Here is a 20,066-nt window from a genome sequence, read left to right on the forward strand (position 1 = left end):
GACCGCACCGTTTGAGTTGAGTGGTTGTGTACATGTGTGTGGCCGCGTAATACGTGTTTGGTGCAATTAGGTCCGTGCGGGTTGCAAGAGTGTTACGTGTGCGTGCATGAGTACTGTAAATGCGAAAGTGGAGCAAACCGCTTTACATCCAAGCGGGCAAAAGTTTTTAAGAACTCAAAAGGAAAAGTACTGTGCGGGTTGTTCAATCCAGGCCAGAGACAATGGCTCCTTTCATTAAAAGGAAAGTGGGGGCACGGAGGGTGGAGGGGTTCAGTGAAAGAGAGAGAGACAGAATCAGCTGCTTCGCGTCGGCCTCTCATTGTTCCCATTCTCTACAGTGTAGAGACACAACACTGGTTGATTGGAGCAGAAAGGAAGGTTGAGCTTCGGAGCCTCCCGCCGATCGGCAGATGTTAACACAATATTCAAGACACGGCGTGGAAAAGAGAGGAAAGCAAGTCGGGCCTGGCAAGTGGAGAGTTTGAGAACCTATAAGTGGCAATATGGAAACATGAATTAGCTCAGCGCTATTCTGCATAACACAGACAACAACATTGTGTTCTTTCAGTGTTGTTCTTTCAAGTAAGCGTCAAGTTAGCAAATATCAGACATGCATATTCATTCGTATTTTATCTCATCTTTTTTAAAATCAGATTTCCACTGCGGCCCTGATATCTCCAAATTTCTTCCCTCACCTTTTTCTCCTTCAACATTCTGTGAACTGAATGGCTGGATCACAAAACGTCGTAGTCACTCTTTTTGTGGCGTACGGTCTTACGGGAAAAGTGTAGCGTGTAGTTTGCCTGCAAGTCTATGACACTGTGTTTGTTTTTGTACACGCTCCTATTTAATACATAAATAATCTAGATAGACAATGTTCTGTAATCCAATGTTGTGTCAGCAGGGAGGATAGCATGTGCTTGTTTGGAGAACGGTAATGCGATAATAGCATTCGTTACATCATAGATATCTGGTCGAGATTGCAGGCGCCTCGAAGCTCTGGGAGCCAAATCCTGATGGGAAACTGCTAGAAAACAAACGGCCGATCCACTGCTCAACACTGCAATTTGCTAGAAGATATTACATTCGCCGTTAAGAGATCGTATCAGTCATTAAGCTCAAAAGACGGAGCGCTCTCTTTACACACATGCCCACCTGTTGTACACACACACACGTCTAAACTCTTTAGGGTACGACGAAATTAAAATGTATCAATTGGACACAGACTGGAGTACAGTGAAAGGAACCGAAAACAGACTTTGCACCGGCAGTGTGTAGACAGCAAGGCTACATGAATAACGGGTCTATTTAACGTGACATTTTTCTTCACCAACTCAAAACATCTCAATTACAGAAGCCTCTGCTTTGGAGCTGTCAAGGCCCGTTCTGCCTCAAAAGGCTTAATTTCCTGTTGTACAGAGCTCACCTATGACAGAAAAGACGGCCTCCTTAGCCGGCGCTGAGCAGGAGTTATTCATTACCCTGCAGCATGTCCCGCAGCTGTCTTAGAGAGAATGAATCATCATCAGTGTGCACAAGTAATCAGTAATGAGGCCCGCGGAACACTCAATCACTTGCATAATTATCTCCAAGAATATAAAACCAAGACTTTTCAATTACTTCCATTTTTCTGTCAGATATCACCTCATCGGACACTAAAAAAACAAACACAATATGTCCATCAATTACTGGAAACCAGGTCAACGGTATAATACTTCTAAATGAATATCTTAATAAGCGTTCAACAAGTGTTTGTTTCTGTACAGCACTATTATCTGGATGTATTTTACAAAAGGACTTAAAAGAAACATCTATTAGCAGTGGTGTTTGTTATGCAGACAACTAAATACAAATGAATAAAAAAAAACTGCAGACATTATTGCATTATATCAATATATTTCCAGGGCTGCTACAATTCAGTATGACAGCAGAAATAATTGAGTTAAGTATGCATCAGATTCTGGTTTCAACGGTCGTTTCTACAATTTAATAAACGCACATTACACAAAGCAATATCAATTCCTTGACCCCAAAAGACACACAATGCTGACTTTGTTGCCATAGTACCCGTATTACATTCAGTGTCATATTTACTGTAAATCTTAAAAAAACTTGTTTTTTGTGCATGTTTGTTTGTTAAACAACTGGTTCCACGGTGAGGAATGAACCATCAAGTTCAATTTCAAAGCTAGAGTGACTTCTCCGTGCTCGCTTTTTAGCGAGGCAGTTTTTCCAGTAGCTAAATGACCCTGCACACCCACACAGGTGTTTTCAGTTAGTCTGACTAATTGCTCTTAGCACAGGTGGAAATTATACAATAATTGATGGCTGAATTCCATTTAGTGGTTTCAGGGCCCGGGGCTGCGGCCAAATGAAGTGTTTTCTGCACCACTTTCCTTCACCGTGGCGGCGTTCCGGCAGTCGACAGCTCAAGAGATCTGAGCCATCGTTAGTGGTACAAGGAACACCTGTGCTTTTCCTGCTACGACGAGACAAACTGTGGACTTAACTACGAAGGGAATTACGTCACATTTCCAAACTCAATACACTAATAACAATGATGGCGGTTACAGTCTGTTCAGGCAACAGAAAACACATGTGTGGGCGGACTGTGGGAAGTAAAATCAGACACTATATCTCTAGATTTTTAGTATCCATTATTTTTTTTAGACCCATCAGTGGGGGATAAGACACTTCTGTTTGATGTGCGCAGCTGGGACGTCGTCATTATTCCGGTTGGGTCCCCCAATACCTGTGAGCAGCAGATGGTATCGTGAAGAACTCGATGCATTACATTATTGCAATTCATCATCGCCGTGCTGCTGCATTGTGGTCGTCAGTGTCTGTGTCGCCTTTACGTGGTGCCTCTCTGCCCAGTGAAGTAGGGCAGCAGCTAGGACACTGTATTGATCAGCGAGTCACTGTGGTGCACAAAGCCTGGCCTGTTCCCCCGCAGTGACCTTCAATACGCGACCTCAAAAACAGGATAGCCTCTTACCAGCGTGCACACACACGCACATAATCACGCGCACGCAGTTCTCTCAAATGTTATGGAACGAGTTGCAGTAAAACCAATACAGCCAATGACAGCGGGACCTGCATATTACACGGTGCAATGCGAGACCACAAACAAAAGCAGGGATGCAATGTAAAAAGCTTGAGATATCAACAAGCCATGGATACAAAACATTTTTTTTTAAAGTAGGCAGGAGAGAAAAGCACCGAAAGGACAGAACGGCAAAGAAAGACTGTGACGTTTGGAGGTTGGAGTGAAAGGGGAAAAGAAGAAAAGTAAGAGAGAACTAAGCAGAGACGGAGAAAGGAAGCAATAAAGCCTCAGCACATTAAGCCCGTTTATATAATTACACAAGTTGATTTCCACCGGCACTAGCCTCCACCATTTTATCACCAGTGGGAGGGTCGGTTTGGCTCAGCTCTGTCACCCAGGGGACATATTCTAGTTGATGTATGCCTCTGTTTTCACATCTATTACTATAATAATCATAGAACTATCACAAGGTTGTCATTCAAGGCAACTGTGTGCTCAGAGTGCTTTTTGGAAACAAAGAAATACACACAGCGCAGTGTTATGATGAAACATTTGCATAATTTATATCCCCCATTGTGTTTGTTGCGGTTATAAATCTTCAATATTCAGTGCTGTGCAGAATATCAAATGAAGCTGAGGATGAAGGAGGAATGGTTGACCAACTAATTATCGGATTACTGAGAACTTCAAGAAAGGAATTTGAGCCCGGCAGTGAGACTGGCTGTTTAAGTCTTGTTCTTTTAGACAAATCAATAAAAAAATTGCTTGCAAAATACAGACGTGATCTGAAGCGGCGATGATGCACACCTATAGTGCTCGTTATAGTAACACGTTTAAAAGCAGCCAGCACCGAATAATTCTGGATAATCCGCAGACCTCCCTGTCGACAGTTTCTCAGGAGCTGCAGTCCTTTCTAGGTCTGTGGATTATCCTGCACGTGTAACCGCCACAACGTCTCTGAAGCACTCCGGTATGCTCATACAAATGTATTTTTCCAATTCTATGCACCGCAAAACAACAACAACACATAACTGTAGGGCTGACCCTGATGGCCTGCTTCAACTGTTGCCTTGGTAATGGACGTCCAACACAGTGCTTGCAATGCATTGTTGTTATTATCCTGATATGGATTAACACAGAATGTTTATGTGTTATTGCCGTGGCTCCTCCCACTGCCGTTTAAATGCACTGGATCTCACAACCTGGGCAGATTAAACAGAAACTATCCTTATAGTTATCATTGTTGGTATGCGCTACGTCTTTTACTTTAATTATTGAAGCTTACCCACACAGACAGACCTAAGAAACCCCTGCAACACTTCACTAGGTCAATGTAGAAGGACATACTTAAGGAGAAGAGGGAAAGGAAAGAGGAGAATATATGAGGGGAAGGAATTACACCTGGAGAGGAGAGAGAAAGGAGGAAAAGAGAGGAAAACTGAAGGAAACACAAGCGTGATACAACAGAAGGCCATCATGACCTCCTGCATGCACGTGTGTGTGTGTGTGTGTGTGTGTGTGTGTGTGTGTGTGTGTGTGTGTGTGTGTCCAATGTGAACTTGCGTTTGGAAACATTGTTACAAATTAACCAATTAAGTGCCCTAAGAATAGCACTGGTAAATCACAATAAATGCCAAGGGGCAAGGCATGGAACATTGTACCCCCACACACACGCGCACACACATATATAGACTTTCTGCAATGGAAACTCAGGCCTCCAGTGTAGGAAAGGAAACAATATACTTAAGCAGGGTGTTTGTTTTAGCATACAGCGTGGGCCCCAGCTTTATTTTAAGCAGCAGGGAGGGAAACACGTCCGCATGAGAGAGAGAGGGGGAATACGCCTATGTTCAGTTCACTGTGACTGTGAAAGAGATCCAAGAAGCCCAAATTATTTATTGGGTTGAATGAGGCTGCATCATTGGAGGGGTAAAAAAAAAAAGCACAAACCAAAAAAAAATTAAAGGTTTAGAATAAGTTTTAGTTACGGTTTCTCCTCATGCCATTATAGTGTTTTCATCCCTTTGGGAAATGTTCTTATCTTCTCAATGGAAAAAACAGCAAAACACCTTAAAGATAACATCAGCCCTCGGGAGACAAGAAGATTTGTGTAACTAATTCATATAATGGAGCGTTGAGGTAATGGTCTCATCCTGAGCAACTTTAAATGAACAATCAAGATGTGCCGGCTGTTGACAACAGTGACATTCAGTTATGAAAGTGTCTCATGCTGCCGACCTACACACTAGGGATTTACAGGAAATGGTGCATGCATGCATGCTATACAATACTGCTGCTGCTCACATAAGCCAGGTGGCTTTTACTGTGACGCAGTCATAGGAAACACAAGGCATTTGACGCAGAGGTTATGGGTAGTGATCCTTCATACGACTACAAAACAAGATGTGAAGCATTTTCACGGCCGGCGAAAAAGTTGCAGGCGACACCCTGCACACCTACAACTGACTCCTTAGCAAAGAAATCGAGTTTACTGTTACGTCGTGTGGAAAAAATACTTTTGGCATGTAAAGCATTCAAATCTGAGCGTACATGGTCATGGTGTGAGGGGAAAAGGCCACTTATTCACTCACATCCAAATTAAAACTATAGTAGTTTACAGCAGTTGCTCTTTTGTAGTATTTTCTATCAAAGTAGCAAAGAGTGAGAATTATGGGAACTGTAGTGTCGAACTACGCTAAGTATTAGCATCAGCGTTGTCAAATTAACCAAGGCACAAATCTTATGGATTATAACTTTAAGTCAGTGCATTTCTAAAATCAAAATCCTTTCATTGTGCGACCAATAGCTAGTCTTCTGACGGTATGTTATTTACCTTAATTGTGCCCCAGAAAAGCAATTACACAACACATAAACCCATAATGTCTTGCGACAAGGAATCTTTTGTTTCACTCCCACTAATCTCATTGGCTTTAACTAATAACAAACTTTTATATAAGCATACAAGTCTGTAATCATTGATTCTCACCATGTAATTGAGCATATGATGAACGCACACTTACACAATACAGCCTTCTATAGAAAGACCTGCATGAGGAATCAGACATGCACACACACTCAGCAGTCCATTGTTTAGCATACGATGACTATATAAAGCACAGGAAAACCGTGCAGGGTGCAAAGGAAAATGGTAGAAATGGAAATAGAGTATGGAAATAGAGCACAGGGCAGAGTGCTCTGTGAATAGATTGTCACGGTTCAGGGTTTCCCGCCGTATGATTACACCGGCCACAGATAAGACGAGAGGTTAAAAAGGCATCAAAGCAAAGGATGGCCAAAAAGTGAGAGGATAAGGGGGAAGCAGCAGAATGCTGCAGGAAAAACAAAAAAAGGAAAATAAAACACAAAACACTTGAAGAAAACAAACATTACCCAAGGGTGCTATCGCCATTTCCAATCAACACCACAAGGCAACAAGTATGAGCGTTGCTCCTCTTCGGAGTCCTCTTACAAAAACGCCTAGTGGCTGCCATCTTAGGTAGAGCTATGATTACAGTTCTGTATTTAGGTCTTCGAGCACATGACAGTGTTACAGCTGTTTCACCTGCTCGAGTGTTTACGTGCAAGCTTGTGAGTCTGTCAGGGCTCAGAAGGGTCTTAGAACATCGCGCTGCTGTGTCTGACACAGAGAGAGCATGAAGAGAAAGGGAAATCAAACGCGCCATAAAAGACCGGCAGGGGATGGCGGGCAGAATCGGAAAGAGCAGCTCAGCGGGTTGGAGGGAAAAGGGCTAAAAGAGCTCTAAGGATTTTTGTATTTTCTATTTTAAGGAAGGGGGAAGGGGGAAAAGAAAAATCGGGAGGAAAGGAAAGGGCAAACACGAAGCTAGAAAGGTTCAGGAAGGGTGAGTTAATTTAGCTAGCATCCTGACGGTGTGACAATGAATCGAGCCCTTTTAGCTCAGGGACAGGCATTATGAGAGAGGACATCGCCTGAGGTATTCTCTTTCACACTCCCTCTCTCTGCCTGTCTCTCACTCTCACTCTAATAGAGACACATAGTCGAAAGGCAAAGGGAGGGGGAGTGGACGTCACAGTCCACTGCATACCACAGGACTGTCAAGTGCTGCGCGGTACAGGACAACCTGTACCCCTCATCGGGTGCCAGGTTAGACGAGCTTGTAAATGTGTGTGAATCGAGTGGTGCACCTGACTCATGCAGTTTGTATGGCTTCGGGCTGCCTCCCTTGTTCTGCCTGCGATATCCCATTCACCCGGGCCTAGCGCTTTGGAACTACAGGATCCACATGAACAGCATATCAATAACGGCAAACTGCTATGCGTACTGCAAAGAATGAATGGTTTTATCTCACCCTAAAACTACACTGGAACCGCAGGAGATAATTTAAGGTCAATCAGCGTTTTCAGTAGGGACGCTGCACCATGAGAGCAACGTTTTGTGTCACTAAAGCTGCAACAAACTGTCCAATAAGCTATGTGGATTGTTAGCTTAAAAAGGTGACAGCGGTTGGCGCAGGTTAAAAAAAACATTAAAATACATATTGTTAGACATTGGAGTCCTGTTTGTGTCCATCTAATAAAGTTAAATAATCAATCTTCTCCGAGCTTCATTTTGGTCTCCACCATAGACTCTGAATGAGATGTAGACAAAGTCACTGTGCCATCACTCATTGGTTTGTGGACTACGGTTTTGAGGCCTTGTGTTCAGCATTTTGGCACTATGAAAAAGGTGCTATGAAAGGGTTAAAACTGTAAGACAAATGTAAGAACGACTGTCAAACCAGACAATGCTGCTGTGGCAGCAACCTGTCAATCACCAGGTAGTCATGCCCAAAAGAATACCTTTCTTTTAGCATCTATTTCACTCTAAATGGGACCATGAGTTACTAAATTAACATCAATAGTGACGTTTCAGACTGTAAAACCAAACATTGCAGGGACACTGCAGAGCTGGGATATTAGTATAGCATGTTTTTTGTTTTTGGTGGTTCACGATGTGGCCTGCAACTTGATAACACTTACATCCCTATGGACACTATAGGTTGTTGGTTATCACTGGTACAAACAACAAATATCTGAATGAATAGAATGAGTCATAGAGTAACTGAGGATACACTGTCTGGTTTGTCACAGCCTCTCTGCTAAATTGCTTAACATTAGCTCAGCAGCTGCTTGACTCCATTCTGCTTCTCGTGTAACATCAGGTCGACATACAGACAGTTAGAAAAACATGATGCAACTGGCCATTTTAAATATCACATTTAAGAATGATCATACGTCTATTCAACGATGTGAGCTTATTTGTTTCCCCATCATCTTTTGAAGTGTACTCGCTTCTGTGAAACTAGACATTGGTTTTCTAATACAGAGAGCAAGCTGCTCAGCTCATTGAAAATAATAACAAACATTTTAGGAAGCAGTTCAACAAAATACTGCTTTTAGAGCCAATTGGGAATTACTTTCAAGTTGAGCAACCCATTGCTGCTTCATGTAATAAGCATAGCGCATCAAGGTTATGCTGGACTGCCAGTCTTTAAGAGTGAAGTTGCACACAGCAACTGAGTGCAATGCACAAAACCAACCTCCTGTGAGACCTTGAAACTACAACGCAGGCCGGCATCACAAGACACTCACAGTTTAAAGCTAATACACACAAGATCTACTGGAAGAGATACATTACACTCGTTTGCCAAACACTTTTTTTCCCCCAGAGCGACCTACGATTAATGCATTCAACCTCTTTAGGCACATGAGATAGATGTCATTAAAAGCTGTGAGTGCATCCCTCTCGGAGTCATCCAAGAGCGTGTTCATTGTTACAGTAAATTGATGAGACAGCAGTAAGTGCCCCAGCATTGCTAACGGTGTTGAGGAGAGATGTTAGCTACAGCTCAGCTAAACCAGAGCCTCCCATCCAACAGAGGAGGCTTTCTGCTAAAGTCCCCATTTATTTGGTAAACAATCACAAACTGCAGGAGCGGCAGTGTAGATAAGGAACCGTAGACAGGCAGTATCTCCACAACACAAAGTCACCACTGCAAGACGGTGAACTCAAACGTTTTCCTCAATCTGTTGTTTCTCTGCTCTTGATGCTGCAGACAATCTCACCGCCCACTTACACGATGAGAATGAGCCAATTTTCACAAATACAGAACTGTTCTCTGAGAACTGACAAGAGGGATTCTGGGTAATCGAGGAAATATACAATTACATACACATATTTTCCCCAATTTCTTGTGTACATAACAGTCCCGTCTATTTCTTGTTGTTCTTGTTTGTCTTTGAACAATGAACAACACAGTTATTACAACTTTTTACTGCGATAATATGAACCCATTAACCGCCTGAAAAATGTTTTTTTCTATAGATATATCCAACAACACTGCCTGTTTACACTCTGATGTGATGCATGCGTTTGTGTGTACTCACGTAGGAAATGTTTCTCCAATAAGGCAATTTCCAGATGACCTTTAACTTCATTGAGTCTGTCTGACTCCGACCTCTGGAAGTCCTGGATGGCCACTGCCATGGTGGGAGACCCTGAACCTGCCTGTGTTCTCACACACACGGACACACACACACACACACACACACACACACAATGCACAGACACACCCATACAAACATTCACAGAAAAAAAGAAAAAACAGGTTTGGTTTTAGAATGACTTGACAACAAAATACATACAAGCAGGGATGTCCCATATGAGCTAACACACATGCACACAGATTATCATGACGCCATGACTCACGCTAAGGTTTCCTTTCCCGGTTTGAGTCCAGCTGGAGTGGGATAGGATGAGGAAGGCGAAAAAGAGGAGAATCCCCTCCCACCCTCCTCTGACTACAGCAACAATGATGACTCACACACTAAGGGCTTCAACCCTGACATACACACAAACACACACACCTAGCCACAAAACATGTGTGTAGGACCGAGTGAATGACAACGATTGAGAGGTGACGACAGTGTGAGAGAGAAGAATGAGGGACAGTGTGAGGGGAAAAGAAGGAGGCGAGTGGTTGATAGAGGGAGAGGAAAGGAGAGAGCGAGAGGAGGGGAGAGATGGCTGAGCTTGCGGATGACGAGTACTGCAGGTTGAGAATCGCTGCTCGACTACAGCAAAGGTCCTTTAAAAGACTCCTGTCCCACAGACACACACTCACACACGCGCGCAGACACACACACTCTGCAGCAGCTTTCCCCCCAACAGCAACCAGCATGGTATTGTGTGTGCCTGCATAGACACACCGCAATGTCTTTAGCTGATATGCTCGCTGCAAGAGAGTGCGAGCGAAAGAGAGAGAGAGAAACATGGAGGGAGGGCGTGAGAGAGAGAGAGAAAAAGAGAGAGAGAGAGAGAGAACGAGCGAGGAACTGACATTGACCTGAAAAAATGTGCTTTGGGAGCGAGCCAGAGCCTAACAAGATAAGCTGGTGGGGAGACATCGAGACAGAGATGGAGAGTGTGTCCCAGAATAAAGAAGCACCTCAAAGAAAACAAATGAAAACCTCTCGTGGAAGTGTGTCATGGAGAGGGAAAAGGTTGCTGACCGAAGGGGAGAAAACTGAAAGAGGAGGAGGGTGTGAGAATGAAATGGAGACAGGAGGATACAGGAGAGAAAGCAGCAGAGAGAGCGGCAGAAAGACAAAGATGTGAGGGACGTGGACGAGATGAAAGCAGCGGATGGTGGGTCTGCGGTACGAGCGCTCAGCTGCAATGCTCTTTGATTGGAATTTTGTTCGCTTTTTTTTTTTATCCATGCATTGTACATGAAACAAACACACCTTCATGTCGTTTAAAGCGCTCGTCAATTCTCAGTCAGTACCTCCTGGTTACCAAAAGTAGGTCAAGCCCTGACGTCACTCTGGACGATTATGGGCCGATTAATTATTGTGTTCCCCATCTCCCTCTTTCATGCGTGTGGCTGATGTGAGCAGAGGAATTTTACTGTGCTGCTGTAAAACTCTAAATTATCATTCTTTTTTCTTCGACACTTTGTTAAAGCATTACCATTGTGGTATTCATAGCTTCCCACGCACCTCCAGCCTTTCAGATCACAGAGCGGTGACTTCTGTCTGAGGTGGAACTGATTCTACACACATGAGGCTACTCTCCTCCGTCTGTTTGGAGAGTAGAGGTGCATTGTATTATGAATCTAAAATTGCAAAAGATGCCACAATCAACAACCTTGGTTTTCTCGCTGTCATTTTTAACGAGATGAAGTGCGATTAATTGCACACACCTAAACTAACAAACACACCGTGACGTTTCACTGGAGTACATTTGACAACAATCCCACATTAACACATACAGCGATGTGGATGAAAAAGTACTGAAAACTGGAGGACAAAAGAATCAGTACTTGTTTTTACATTCATGACTTCATCTTTAAACAAAATCAACTAATTGAACATTGACTAGAGACCCTAGAGACATCCAGACACGCATTGACATGCTATGACACGACAAGATTATCATTCAACTCAAACTAGGTTGGCCAGGATAATCACAGATGGCACAATATTCAATCATGCAACGTCTGCATTGTATACATTTGCGTGTGTTTTTGACCGCAGTGCAATTATATTTTTTTAAAAGGCTAAATGCCGCACAAAAAATGGATTCAAGCACAATATTCAGAAACATAAAAACATTTTGGAAATGGTTACGTCCATCTGTTTTTTTGTCTAAATGAATTTTGAGTTCTGGACAGATATAATTAGTGAGACAATGACACAGCTTCACTCGCTTTGTGCATGTTTCAGAAAGAAGAGGGGACGCGAGGGTGGAAGTCGGTGGACTATTGCATGAAGCCCTGACTGCAGCAGGAAAGATGTCCTCTCGTTAGCAAAAATAATGCAAGTGTGTCCTTGTGTAAAACAGCGTGTAGCGCATGTGACAAATGGGTGTTGCAACTCGTGCATCTCTGGTCCATAGATAGCTTTATCTATGTGCGTCTTTCTTTTCAGGTTTTTCTTGGACAATAGTTTTCTAAAGCGTTATTTTTCTTAAAGCGACACAGTCAATAGGGAAATTCAATATTGCCCAAATCTACATTGACATACTCTTAAATCCAGACTATCATTAAACTGAACCTTGTGGTGGAATTAAATCCATCCATCAGGCTACAATCTCTCAGTTTCTTAAGTGTCTCCATGATTCACACTTTGCCCGTCTCTGACCGGATAAGTTGGGGATGTGCTGAGTCGGGTCCAGACTTCAAAACATCACGCAGCATTACCCCCGCCTGGAGTTGTGGCTCAACTAGACAAGGCACAGTCTCCACACTGCGGACCCAGAGCTGCCTCTCTTCTCCGGGTCAGCACTTTCCTGCTGTAGTTCTATTATACAGCTTGTATTGTTTTCTCATTTCTGCTTCTTTCAATGAGCTCCATGAACTTGGCCTCTGTGTGAAAGTGAAGTGAAACATTCTTCCTCTTTCTCTGCACTCAGTCTCTAGAAAGACGCTGCCTATGGGTTATATGGCTGCCTTTGTACAGCACAGACACAGAAATGTCTGGTTCCTCCAAGAGAATCTCTTCAGGGATCTCAGATTGTTGGTCCAGTGGTGTGGTTTAATCACCCATGTAAACCCATCCAATAATTAACGATTAACAAGGACAGCTGCTTCCTACACAATGGACACTGACAGACCACACAGGTTTACAATTTGTACTTGTAAAATGTGAGGATGCTTTTATTATCTGGACGGCTTTACAACCAAACAGCTGAGGGCACACAGGAATTTCTGACACCTCTTTAAATCATGTTTTTATGACACATCATGCTACATTACAACAGTGTAATTGTTGAGCGAGCAGACGTAATGATAAATCCTCTGCTGATGGTAAAAAAATGAATACTGACAGGATACTGTGGGTACACTTGGAAGACATTATCTGAACTGCCTGATCTACTTTCACTTTCACTCCCCAACCCGATTTCTTGTCAACCCTGTGAGTTTCGTAATTGGTGAACACACACGAGCTGTCTGAGAAGAGCCAATGTTTGTTGCAGACAGTGGACCAGGAGAGCAGTTCTGCAACATTAGCACACTCAAACATTGTCACTCTAAATAAAAAATGAAACGGCTTGACAAAACAAACAAAAACAGGACTACAGCAGCGATATCGGCAGCAGACGACAACAGTCCTCCACAGCAGCATCCGCTGCGAGGGTGCAATCCACAGCTCTTGACACAGCTTGTACACCTTCTGTGGTGGATGGACGTCAAAACCATAGAAAACAACTATGTTTGACTTACGCCTGCATCCAGTAGCGAGATTACTATGACGGCGGATTCTTTTGGGGATTTTTCTGGCATTATAGAGTTGATCTTTGGCCTTTACTATGAAACCGCAAGAGATAAGAGACTAGATTTTAAATCCTGAGGATATGATTACAGGCTCAAGCATTCATGACCCTCTACCGAGAGGACTGATATGGAGCGGCAGATTGAAGAGCTGTTCAGCACCAATTGTTGGTTGAGTTGTGTCTCTGTTTCAGTTTCCTGAGACTTTGATGGACTCTAAAACACATCTGTAATGAGATCGAAAACAATATTTGTTTTAGGTTATATAGTCAACGGTACCTTTATGGTAATTTAATCTCTCTAACAATAAAAATTGAATTAGTCAACTTTGTTATTTAAACACATTGTGTTATGCGTTTCAAACATTTTACACACCAAACAAAAAGCCTCTCTCTCCCTTTTCCAAACACATCACATTGACAGGAATCCCGTACTCCCAGTCTAAATCTAGTCATCGATGCGAGGGATTATTCCCGTGTCTTGACCTGCATCATGTCATCTTTACTACTCGGTTAAAAAACGTGCTTTAGATGTAATGAGTAAGATGACAAATACAACAAGGACGCCACTTGATCTAGCAGGAAAACTAAGGAGAGGCCGATGAGGTTGTGTGTGCAGTGACTGAACACCATCTGCCCAGCGACACGCTCCCTATTTAGTATGGACGACACTGGCTAGTTTGTCATAAAGCCTCGGTGTATGCCCAAGGGCACACTGTCTTCTTTTCAGCAAAGGACGGAATGAAGGTGAGGTTTTGAGGCAGGTCATCGTGCGATCTTTGTCTGGAGTGAGCCTACGTGGGCTCTGACATGCCAGCAGGAACCTTTAAATCTCTGCGGGGAGGAGGAGATTGCCACCGAGCAGCGGCAACAGCATGCTTTGTGGGAGAGAGAACGCATGCCTCATGTGTGTGTGTCCCAGCAGGGATGGGAGCGAGCTTGGTCTATTTTGGGGCTACGGAGTGTGACTCATCAGTGCCATGATGCGGGCGATGCCATCCCAGTTGGCAGGTGCTCACACAGACAAACACCAGGACACATACAGACGTGCAAACACCAGCTCAAAGACACATTTGCGCACAAATAAAAAGGCACAAGTGCGCACATGCAAATACAAACGTGTTGCACATGCCCACAGAGTTTGATTAGAGGGCCCTATAACCCACTCAGATCCATGACAAAAAATATATTGCTCCAGAACCGATGCCATGGTCTAATTATGGATTTTGTCTGGAGGCATCATTCACCATCAAGCCTTGTGCAGCTTTCAGTGGGCTGCAGGAAAACCTACTGTGACTGCGAAAAGAAGCCCACACAACAGTCACATCACAGTCTATTTGAGGAGGAACAAAGAGAGAAAGTGATAAAAAGAAGAAAAACAAAACGACTGACATCCCCAGGGCCGGCATTCAGGAAATGATACAATCGAGTGACTAATCCAGTGTTTTCAATCCGGAATGATAATGAAAACAGAAGTGACGTTTCAGCGACTAACAACGAGCTGCAGATTTCATGAAATGTGTCTGACGTGGGAGGAAGAAATATCAGGAAACATTATCCATTTGTTTTTTGTTTTTGTTTTGAAGGCCGGTGAGTTTGTCCTTTCTCGCCATTTCCTCGTCATCCCGTCCCATCTCCTGCCCACTAGACATCTTGGAGTCCAATCTTCTGAGGGCTCAATTCCTGTCCTTTAGCCTCCTTTATTTTTCCCCGCTTTAATCTTTTATCTCCTTCCATCTTTCATTCCCTTCCTGCGATCCAATATCTACTCATCTCGCCGCTGCTTTCACCATTTCTGCTCGTCTGCTGTTGATCTGTACTTCACGTCTCCCACTGAACTTTATCAGACAACCCCACCCTTCATCCACCTCCCTTTTGCTTTCAAGTAACCAAACTCAAGTGGAATAAACAAGAACATTTCACTTTATTTTTTGCCATACGCATGTATTAAGATAGCTAAAGATCTTAAATCAACATCAGAGAGATGAAATATCTCTCTCCCCTCTGTTTTTTGTTATTCTGGAATTGATGCTATAGCCACGCTGAGGTCAGAGCATCCTTTTCAAACAAAATAATTCATGGGTAGATTTGTTTTTTTGAAGCTGCTACGCAAGTTCATCGTAGCCAGTCAAGGCTAAAAGCACACACACACACACACACACACACACACACACACACACACACACACAACAAAAGAAAGATATCGAATTACTCAGTATGATGAATACAGAGACAGAGAATTCAAGAGAAACCAAAAGAAAGAGAAAAAGGAGAAGGTCGTAAACCTTGTGAAGATTAAAAAGCAAAAGAAAGACGAAGACATGGCTTTCTGCTTCCCCCGTGAAACAGGATCAACTGCAAATGCGGCCACGATGAGTCAAAAGTCCATCATAAAACACACACGTCCACACGCGGTCATGCATGGCGCTCAGCACTCACAGGGTCTCGCAGGCTCTCCTCGATGTCTCGCGGAGTCGCTCGCGGCTTCAGCTGCATGTCGTCGCTACATTCGTTGTCGGAGGCGGGCGGCGACTCGTTCAGATCCGGGAAGTCGTCTCTCGTCCTGGGGCCTCGGAAGCGGATCTTGTCCAGGCGCTTTAGCATGGTCAACACCGCGCACCTGGGCTTTACCTTAACATGGCGGACGGCAACCCTGTGGGGACACAAAACACAAGAGCTGCTGTTGGTACGGCCAGCGTGGTAATGTGTTCCTTCCTCCGACCATATAAGTTATGGTGGCAACACATGTTTATATCTCTTGATAATAGGTAAAGTAATAAAGAAAAGTATAATATTTACCATGTTCATCATTTTAGTTTTACTTGTGAGAACACTTGCTCGACATTACAAGTCATGGGAACATGAGTATCTTCAATATTTGTTAATACTTTTTAGGCAGTGACTTAACATGCCAACGTCTAACCTTTAATGATATTAAGCTCCAACCTTGTCAGTGACTGCGGTCTTATTTCCTCTCCCCTTTGGCCTACGCAGGAAGTTGGTACCAGTAACTGTGTTAGAGCCATGACAACCATTTCCTATCACTCCTGTGGCAAGCAGTTGACAGCAGCAGATCTGCTGACTTAATTTATTGATTTCATTTCCGTAGCGGGAGCAGCGGCTATGAGGGGTTGTGAAAGGCTTAACGTGTGTGTTTTGGTATCGAGAGCCGAGGTGTAACGATGACAGAGGGGCGTTTGTGTCATCTTATACGGAGCCATGAGAGTCAAGCGACTGCAGCGTTTCTTCTGCATTCAGAAGCAGACGCCTGATGCTGCAGTCAAATTAATCCCAACATGCAGACAGGATTTATGACCTCATTAATGCTCACAAAAAGTAAGCCAATACGAGCCAACTACAGAAGTTAGCGCTAGATCTGGATAAGCATTCAAATGGGGGCCATTTCCACACCACAACAGGGGCTAAACTGTTTCTGGTGATGGGTATTGCCAGTAACAGCTGACCAACTGTCCTATTAAACTCTGACTGCACCCAAAGGGTTGTCTTCCTAGACACTCGTCTACATGAAGACCCTTCTTTGAATGAGAAACTGCGACTGAATGAAACAGTGAGATTCCATTGAAGTATGACTCCATCAGGTCATTCATCCTCCTGGAGTCAATATGACTGAATGTGATACGTCAACAAATTGTCACAACAATCCGTCATCTGGCGGCTGAACACGAGGCCACGGAAATCTCAAAAGGAATGTGTTGATTTTTGACTGCTGTGATTTGTCATTTGGAAAGGGATCAAGTGTGGCTCTTCTTCATGTAATCCTTGGAGATTACTTAATCTGTTTGACTTGATGACTGCGGTGTAGCTGTCACACGACAAAGACGGTTATCTGACCGATAGGCTGGCAGACAGTTTTTTTTCTTTTTGAGCCTACTGGCAGACTTGCTTACTCACTCTATTTCTAGAAACTCAGGAGACAGTTGACTGGGAATCTTGACCTACCGGCCTGTGTTTGTCAATGACTACGTATTCACCTTGGGGTTTAAGATGAATACATTTGTTTGTTTTTCAAAGTAAGAAAGTCATCAACCCAATCGCTTTCATATCATGTGAATAAAAGCGAAAGCAGGTACATCTCAAATCCCTTTAGTTGACCCGGACACGTTCTGGTTTGTCGTCATGAAAGAGGTTCCCAATGCTCTTATTCTGCCTCTTAGCTTCCTGTACGTGACCGTATCTACAGTTGGTAATGTTTCTGTGCCTGCAGGGCTAGTTTGGTTGCACACATTAGATAAAGCCACAAACCTCACAATGGGAAAGTCCTAAGATCCTCCCCGAGTAGAAATTCAACAAATGCAGACACAAATGATTAAGTCATGGGCTAAAAACACACAGATTTATATTTCACATTCAGTTTCACCATGCGAGAGGAATTTCATTATGAAATGAATAAATAAATACAAAATAGCACTGCCAGTAACTGTTAAGTCTTTATCTTACTATCTGTGTGGGAGGGACTAAAACGTGGGGGAAAGGCACAAATACAAATATCTTATTTCTTCATGAAGACAACCCACTCACATGGACACACACAAGTGGAAATTGCAGAGGTGATTGGTGGGTTGACCTTTTGTCCCTGAAAGGGTGAGTGGAAACATGGCAATTGGCGGCTTGATGAACACTTCTAAGCACTCGTCAAGACACCTGACACAATAAAATCAGTTCCCACGGTATCCAGTCGAAGAGGTCAGCGAGACCCTGGTTAGATTACGCTATTAGCAAACACAAAATCAAGACAGAGCATGAGCGACTCAGGAAAGCATCAGTTGCATATTTACTAATTTAAAATAAAATATCCCGGAAATTCTCATTTTCATTCAGCGCTAATCACACTCCATTCAGTCTGGAAGTAAGTGATAATATGCATTGATTACAGTCAATAGCATGAATAATCTAAGCTCTTATTCAACAGCATATTTCTTGTTTGCATGCAAATCCTTGTCTCCTTACACTGTGGTGTGTTCTCCAGTCTATATATTAATAATATGTATTTATTTCCTTTCATACGGATTTCTTTCTTCAGTCCAGAGGCAGTTTAAACCACAACACCGTCTTACACAGGAGAGTGAAAAGAGAGGACGAGATGGAAGGGGCTTTAGCTCAAGGTCTGATTGTGATGTGAACGCCACCGTGGGAATACACTCAAGCAGCCCTTGCGATACATTTGCTCAGTACAAGGACACCTGCAGTTACCTTAATCATGCTAAAGGACCATCTTGAGATGTGGGTGCAGCCATAAGATAACAGAGAAGCAAGATGTGCACGCATGCACGCACCGTTTGTCTATTACTGCATACATTAGTTAAGGTTGAGAAGCTTGACAAGCTCGCTGTGTGGGTTTGCTGTGCAAGCCTAAAGACGGTTTCTCGGTTTCTGAGCGTGCGTGCGTGCGTGCTTACATCTGTCTGAGTAATCTTCTGCTAATGACCTGTAGTAGCTTGAGGTTACTCTTGGTCAGTATTGACTGTGACTATAATAGCCAATCATGGTCATTTGTGGATATCAAGCCGAAAGAGGCAGTCTGATGCCCTTGGCCCTACATTTATCCATTTTAGAAGCGAAAGGAATCTATTGCAACTGTAGTTTCTACTAGATCTGAAATGGTAAATGCATCGACCAGAGTTCAATCAGCAACTCACATGATAAACAGTGAAATGTGATGATTTGCCACTTTGATGTTATGTTTTATATCTCTGACTGGCATTCGAGAATCATCCTTTAAAATATCCATTGCTGGTCAATAATATTCAAGATGGAAAGGGATTCTTTCTTTTTTGTCAATGGATGAAGAACAATACAGAATGCTTGATCACAGTCGGGCTGCAAATGAATATTTTGCTATTGATTCAACTAGCAATTAGTTACTTCATTAGTTAATTGATCCTTTGGTCAATATCAGCAAAATAGCTTCATCACAAAGTTACCAGAGCCCACGGTGAAATCTAAAAAAAAGTAACAAACCACCCCCACCCCTAATGTTTTAAAAAATAAATCACATAGAAGCCGACACTTTTAACATTGTGCTTGAAAATAGTTGTTGATTTATTTGTTTTTGCTCTAAGCGTTGTGTAAACTAGTTCTGAGCATTCCTAATGTATTCACCTCGCTACACTAATCACAAGACAAGATTGCAAGTATAGCCTGTAGTGTTTTCAGATATGCATCCTGGCTGGTAACCATAATAATGTATCTTTTATGAGCGCTATGTCTCAGTGTCAGGACACGGCTACTTTAATCTGAGGATCAATTTGTTTGGCTTATAATGTACACTGAAACAGTAAGCTAATAAACCTTTATGTGCTCAGCTGTATACTCATCTTATTTTAATAACTACCTAGGTGCATGGCCTTCCCGTCACCCCTGGCTATCTGCAGCTATTAGAGGATACTGGCATGGTATAGTCACATGAGACGTGAGTGACTCTTTCTACAGTTGCATCCAGTATAACTGTTGCCGATCAACCGTGCATGAAAAGGGAGGAGGGGAGGCGGTGGATACACTCAAACATACAGTCGAGTACAATACAGACGCTTGCACAAGTAGGCCACTTTCTGTATTTTCTGGGACATTAGGCCGTCGGGTTTTGTTTCTGAAGCAACAGAACGTTTGACAGTAACTGGCTGTTAGCTGGAAATGCCACAGTGCTTGTTGTGTTTCCAGTTTGCTGACGCAAACCTCATTTCCTTTTACAGGTGCTCCAACTCG

At 43.1% G+C, this 20,066-nt stretch overlaps 1 protein-coding gene across 3 annotated transcripts in view; it reads right to left on the minus strand.

Annotated features, from left to right (window-relative positions):
• Positions 1-20,066, minus strand: part of gramd4a (GRAM domain containing 4a) — a 41,793-nt gene that overhangs the window by 18,783 nt on the left and 2,944 nt on the right. For 2 of the 3 annotated variants that reach the window (XM_068586483.1, XM_068586481.1), the window contains exons 2-3: positions 15,783-15,996; positions 9,458-9,578 (exon numbers count right to left, since the gene is read on the minus strand). In XM_068586483.1, the coding sequence (XP_068442584.1) occupies positions 9,458-9,578; positions 15,783-15,996 (335 nt within the window). Of the gene's footprint in view, positions 1-9,457; positions 9,579-9,779; positions 9,787-15,782; positions 15,997-20,066 lie in introns of those variants that run through there. The other variant, XM_068586484.1, reaches the window with a different exon arrangement.

Source organism: Clinocottus analis, unplaced genomic scaffold (genome assembly GCF_023055335.1).
Source record: "Clinocottus analis isolate CAN_PGR_092001 unplaced genomic scaffold, fCliAna1.0.p SCAF_20, whole genome shotgun sequence".
Lineage (NCBI taxonomy): Eukaryota > Metazoa > Chordata > Actinopteri > Perciformes > Cottidae > Clinocottus > Clinocottus analis.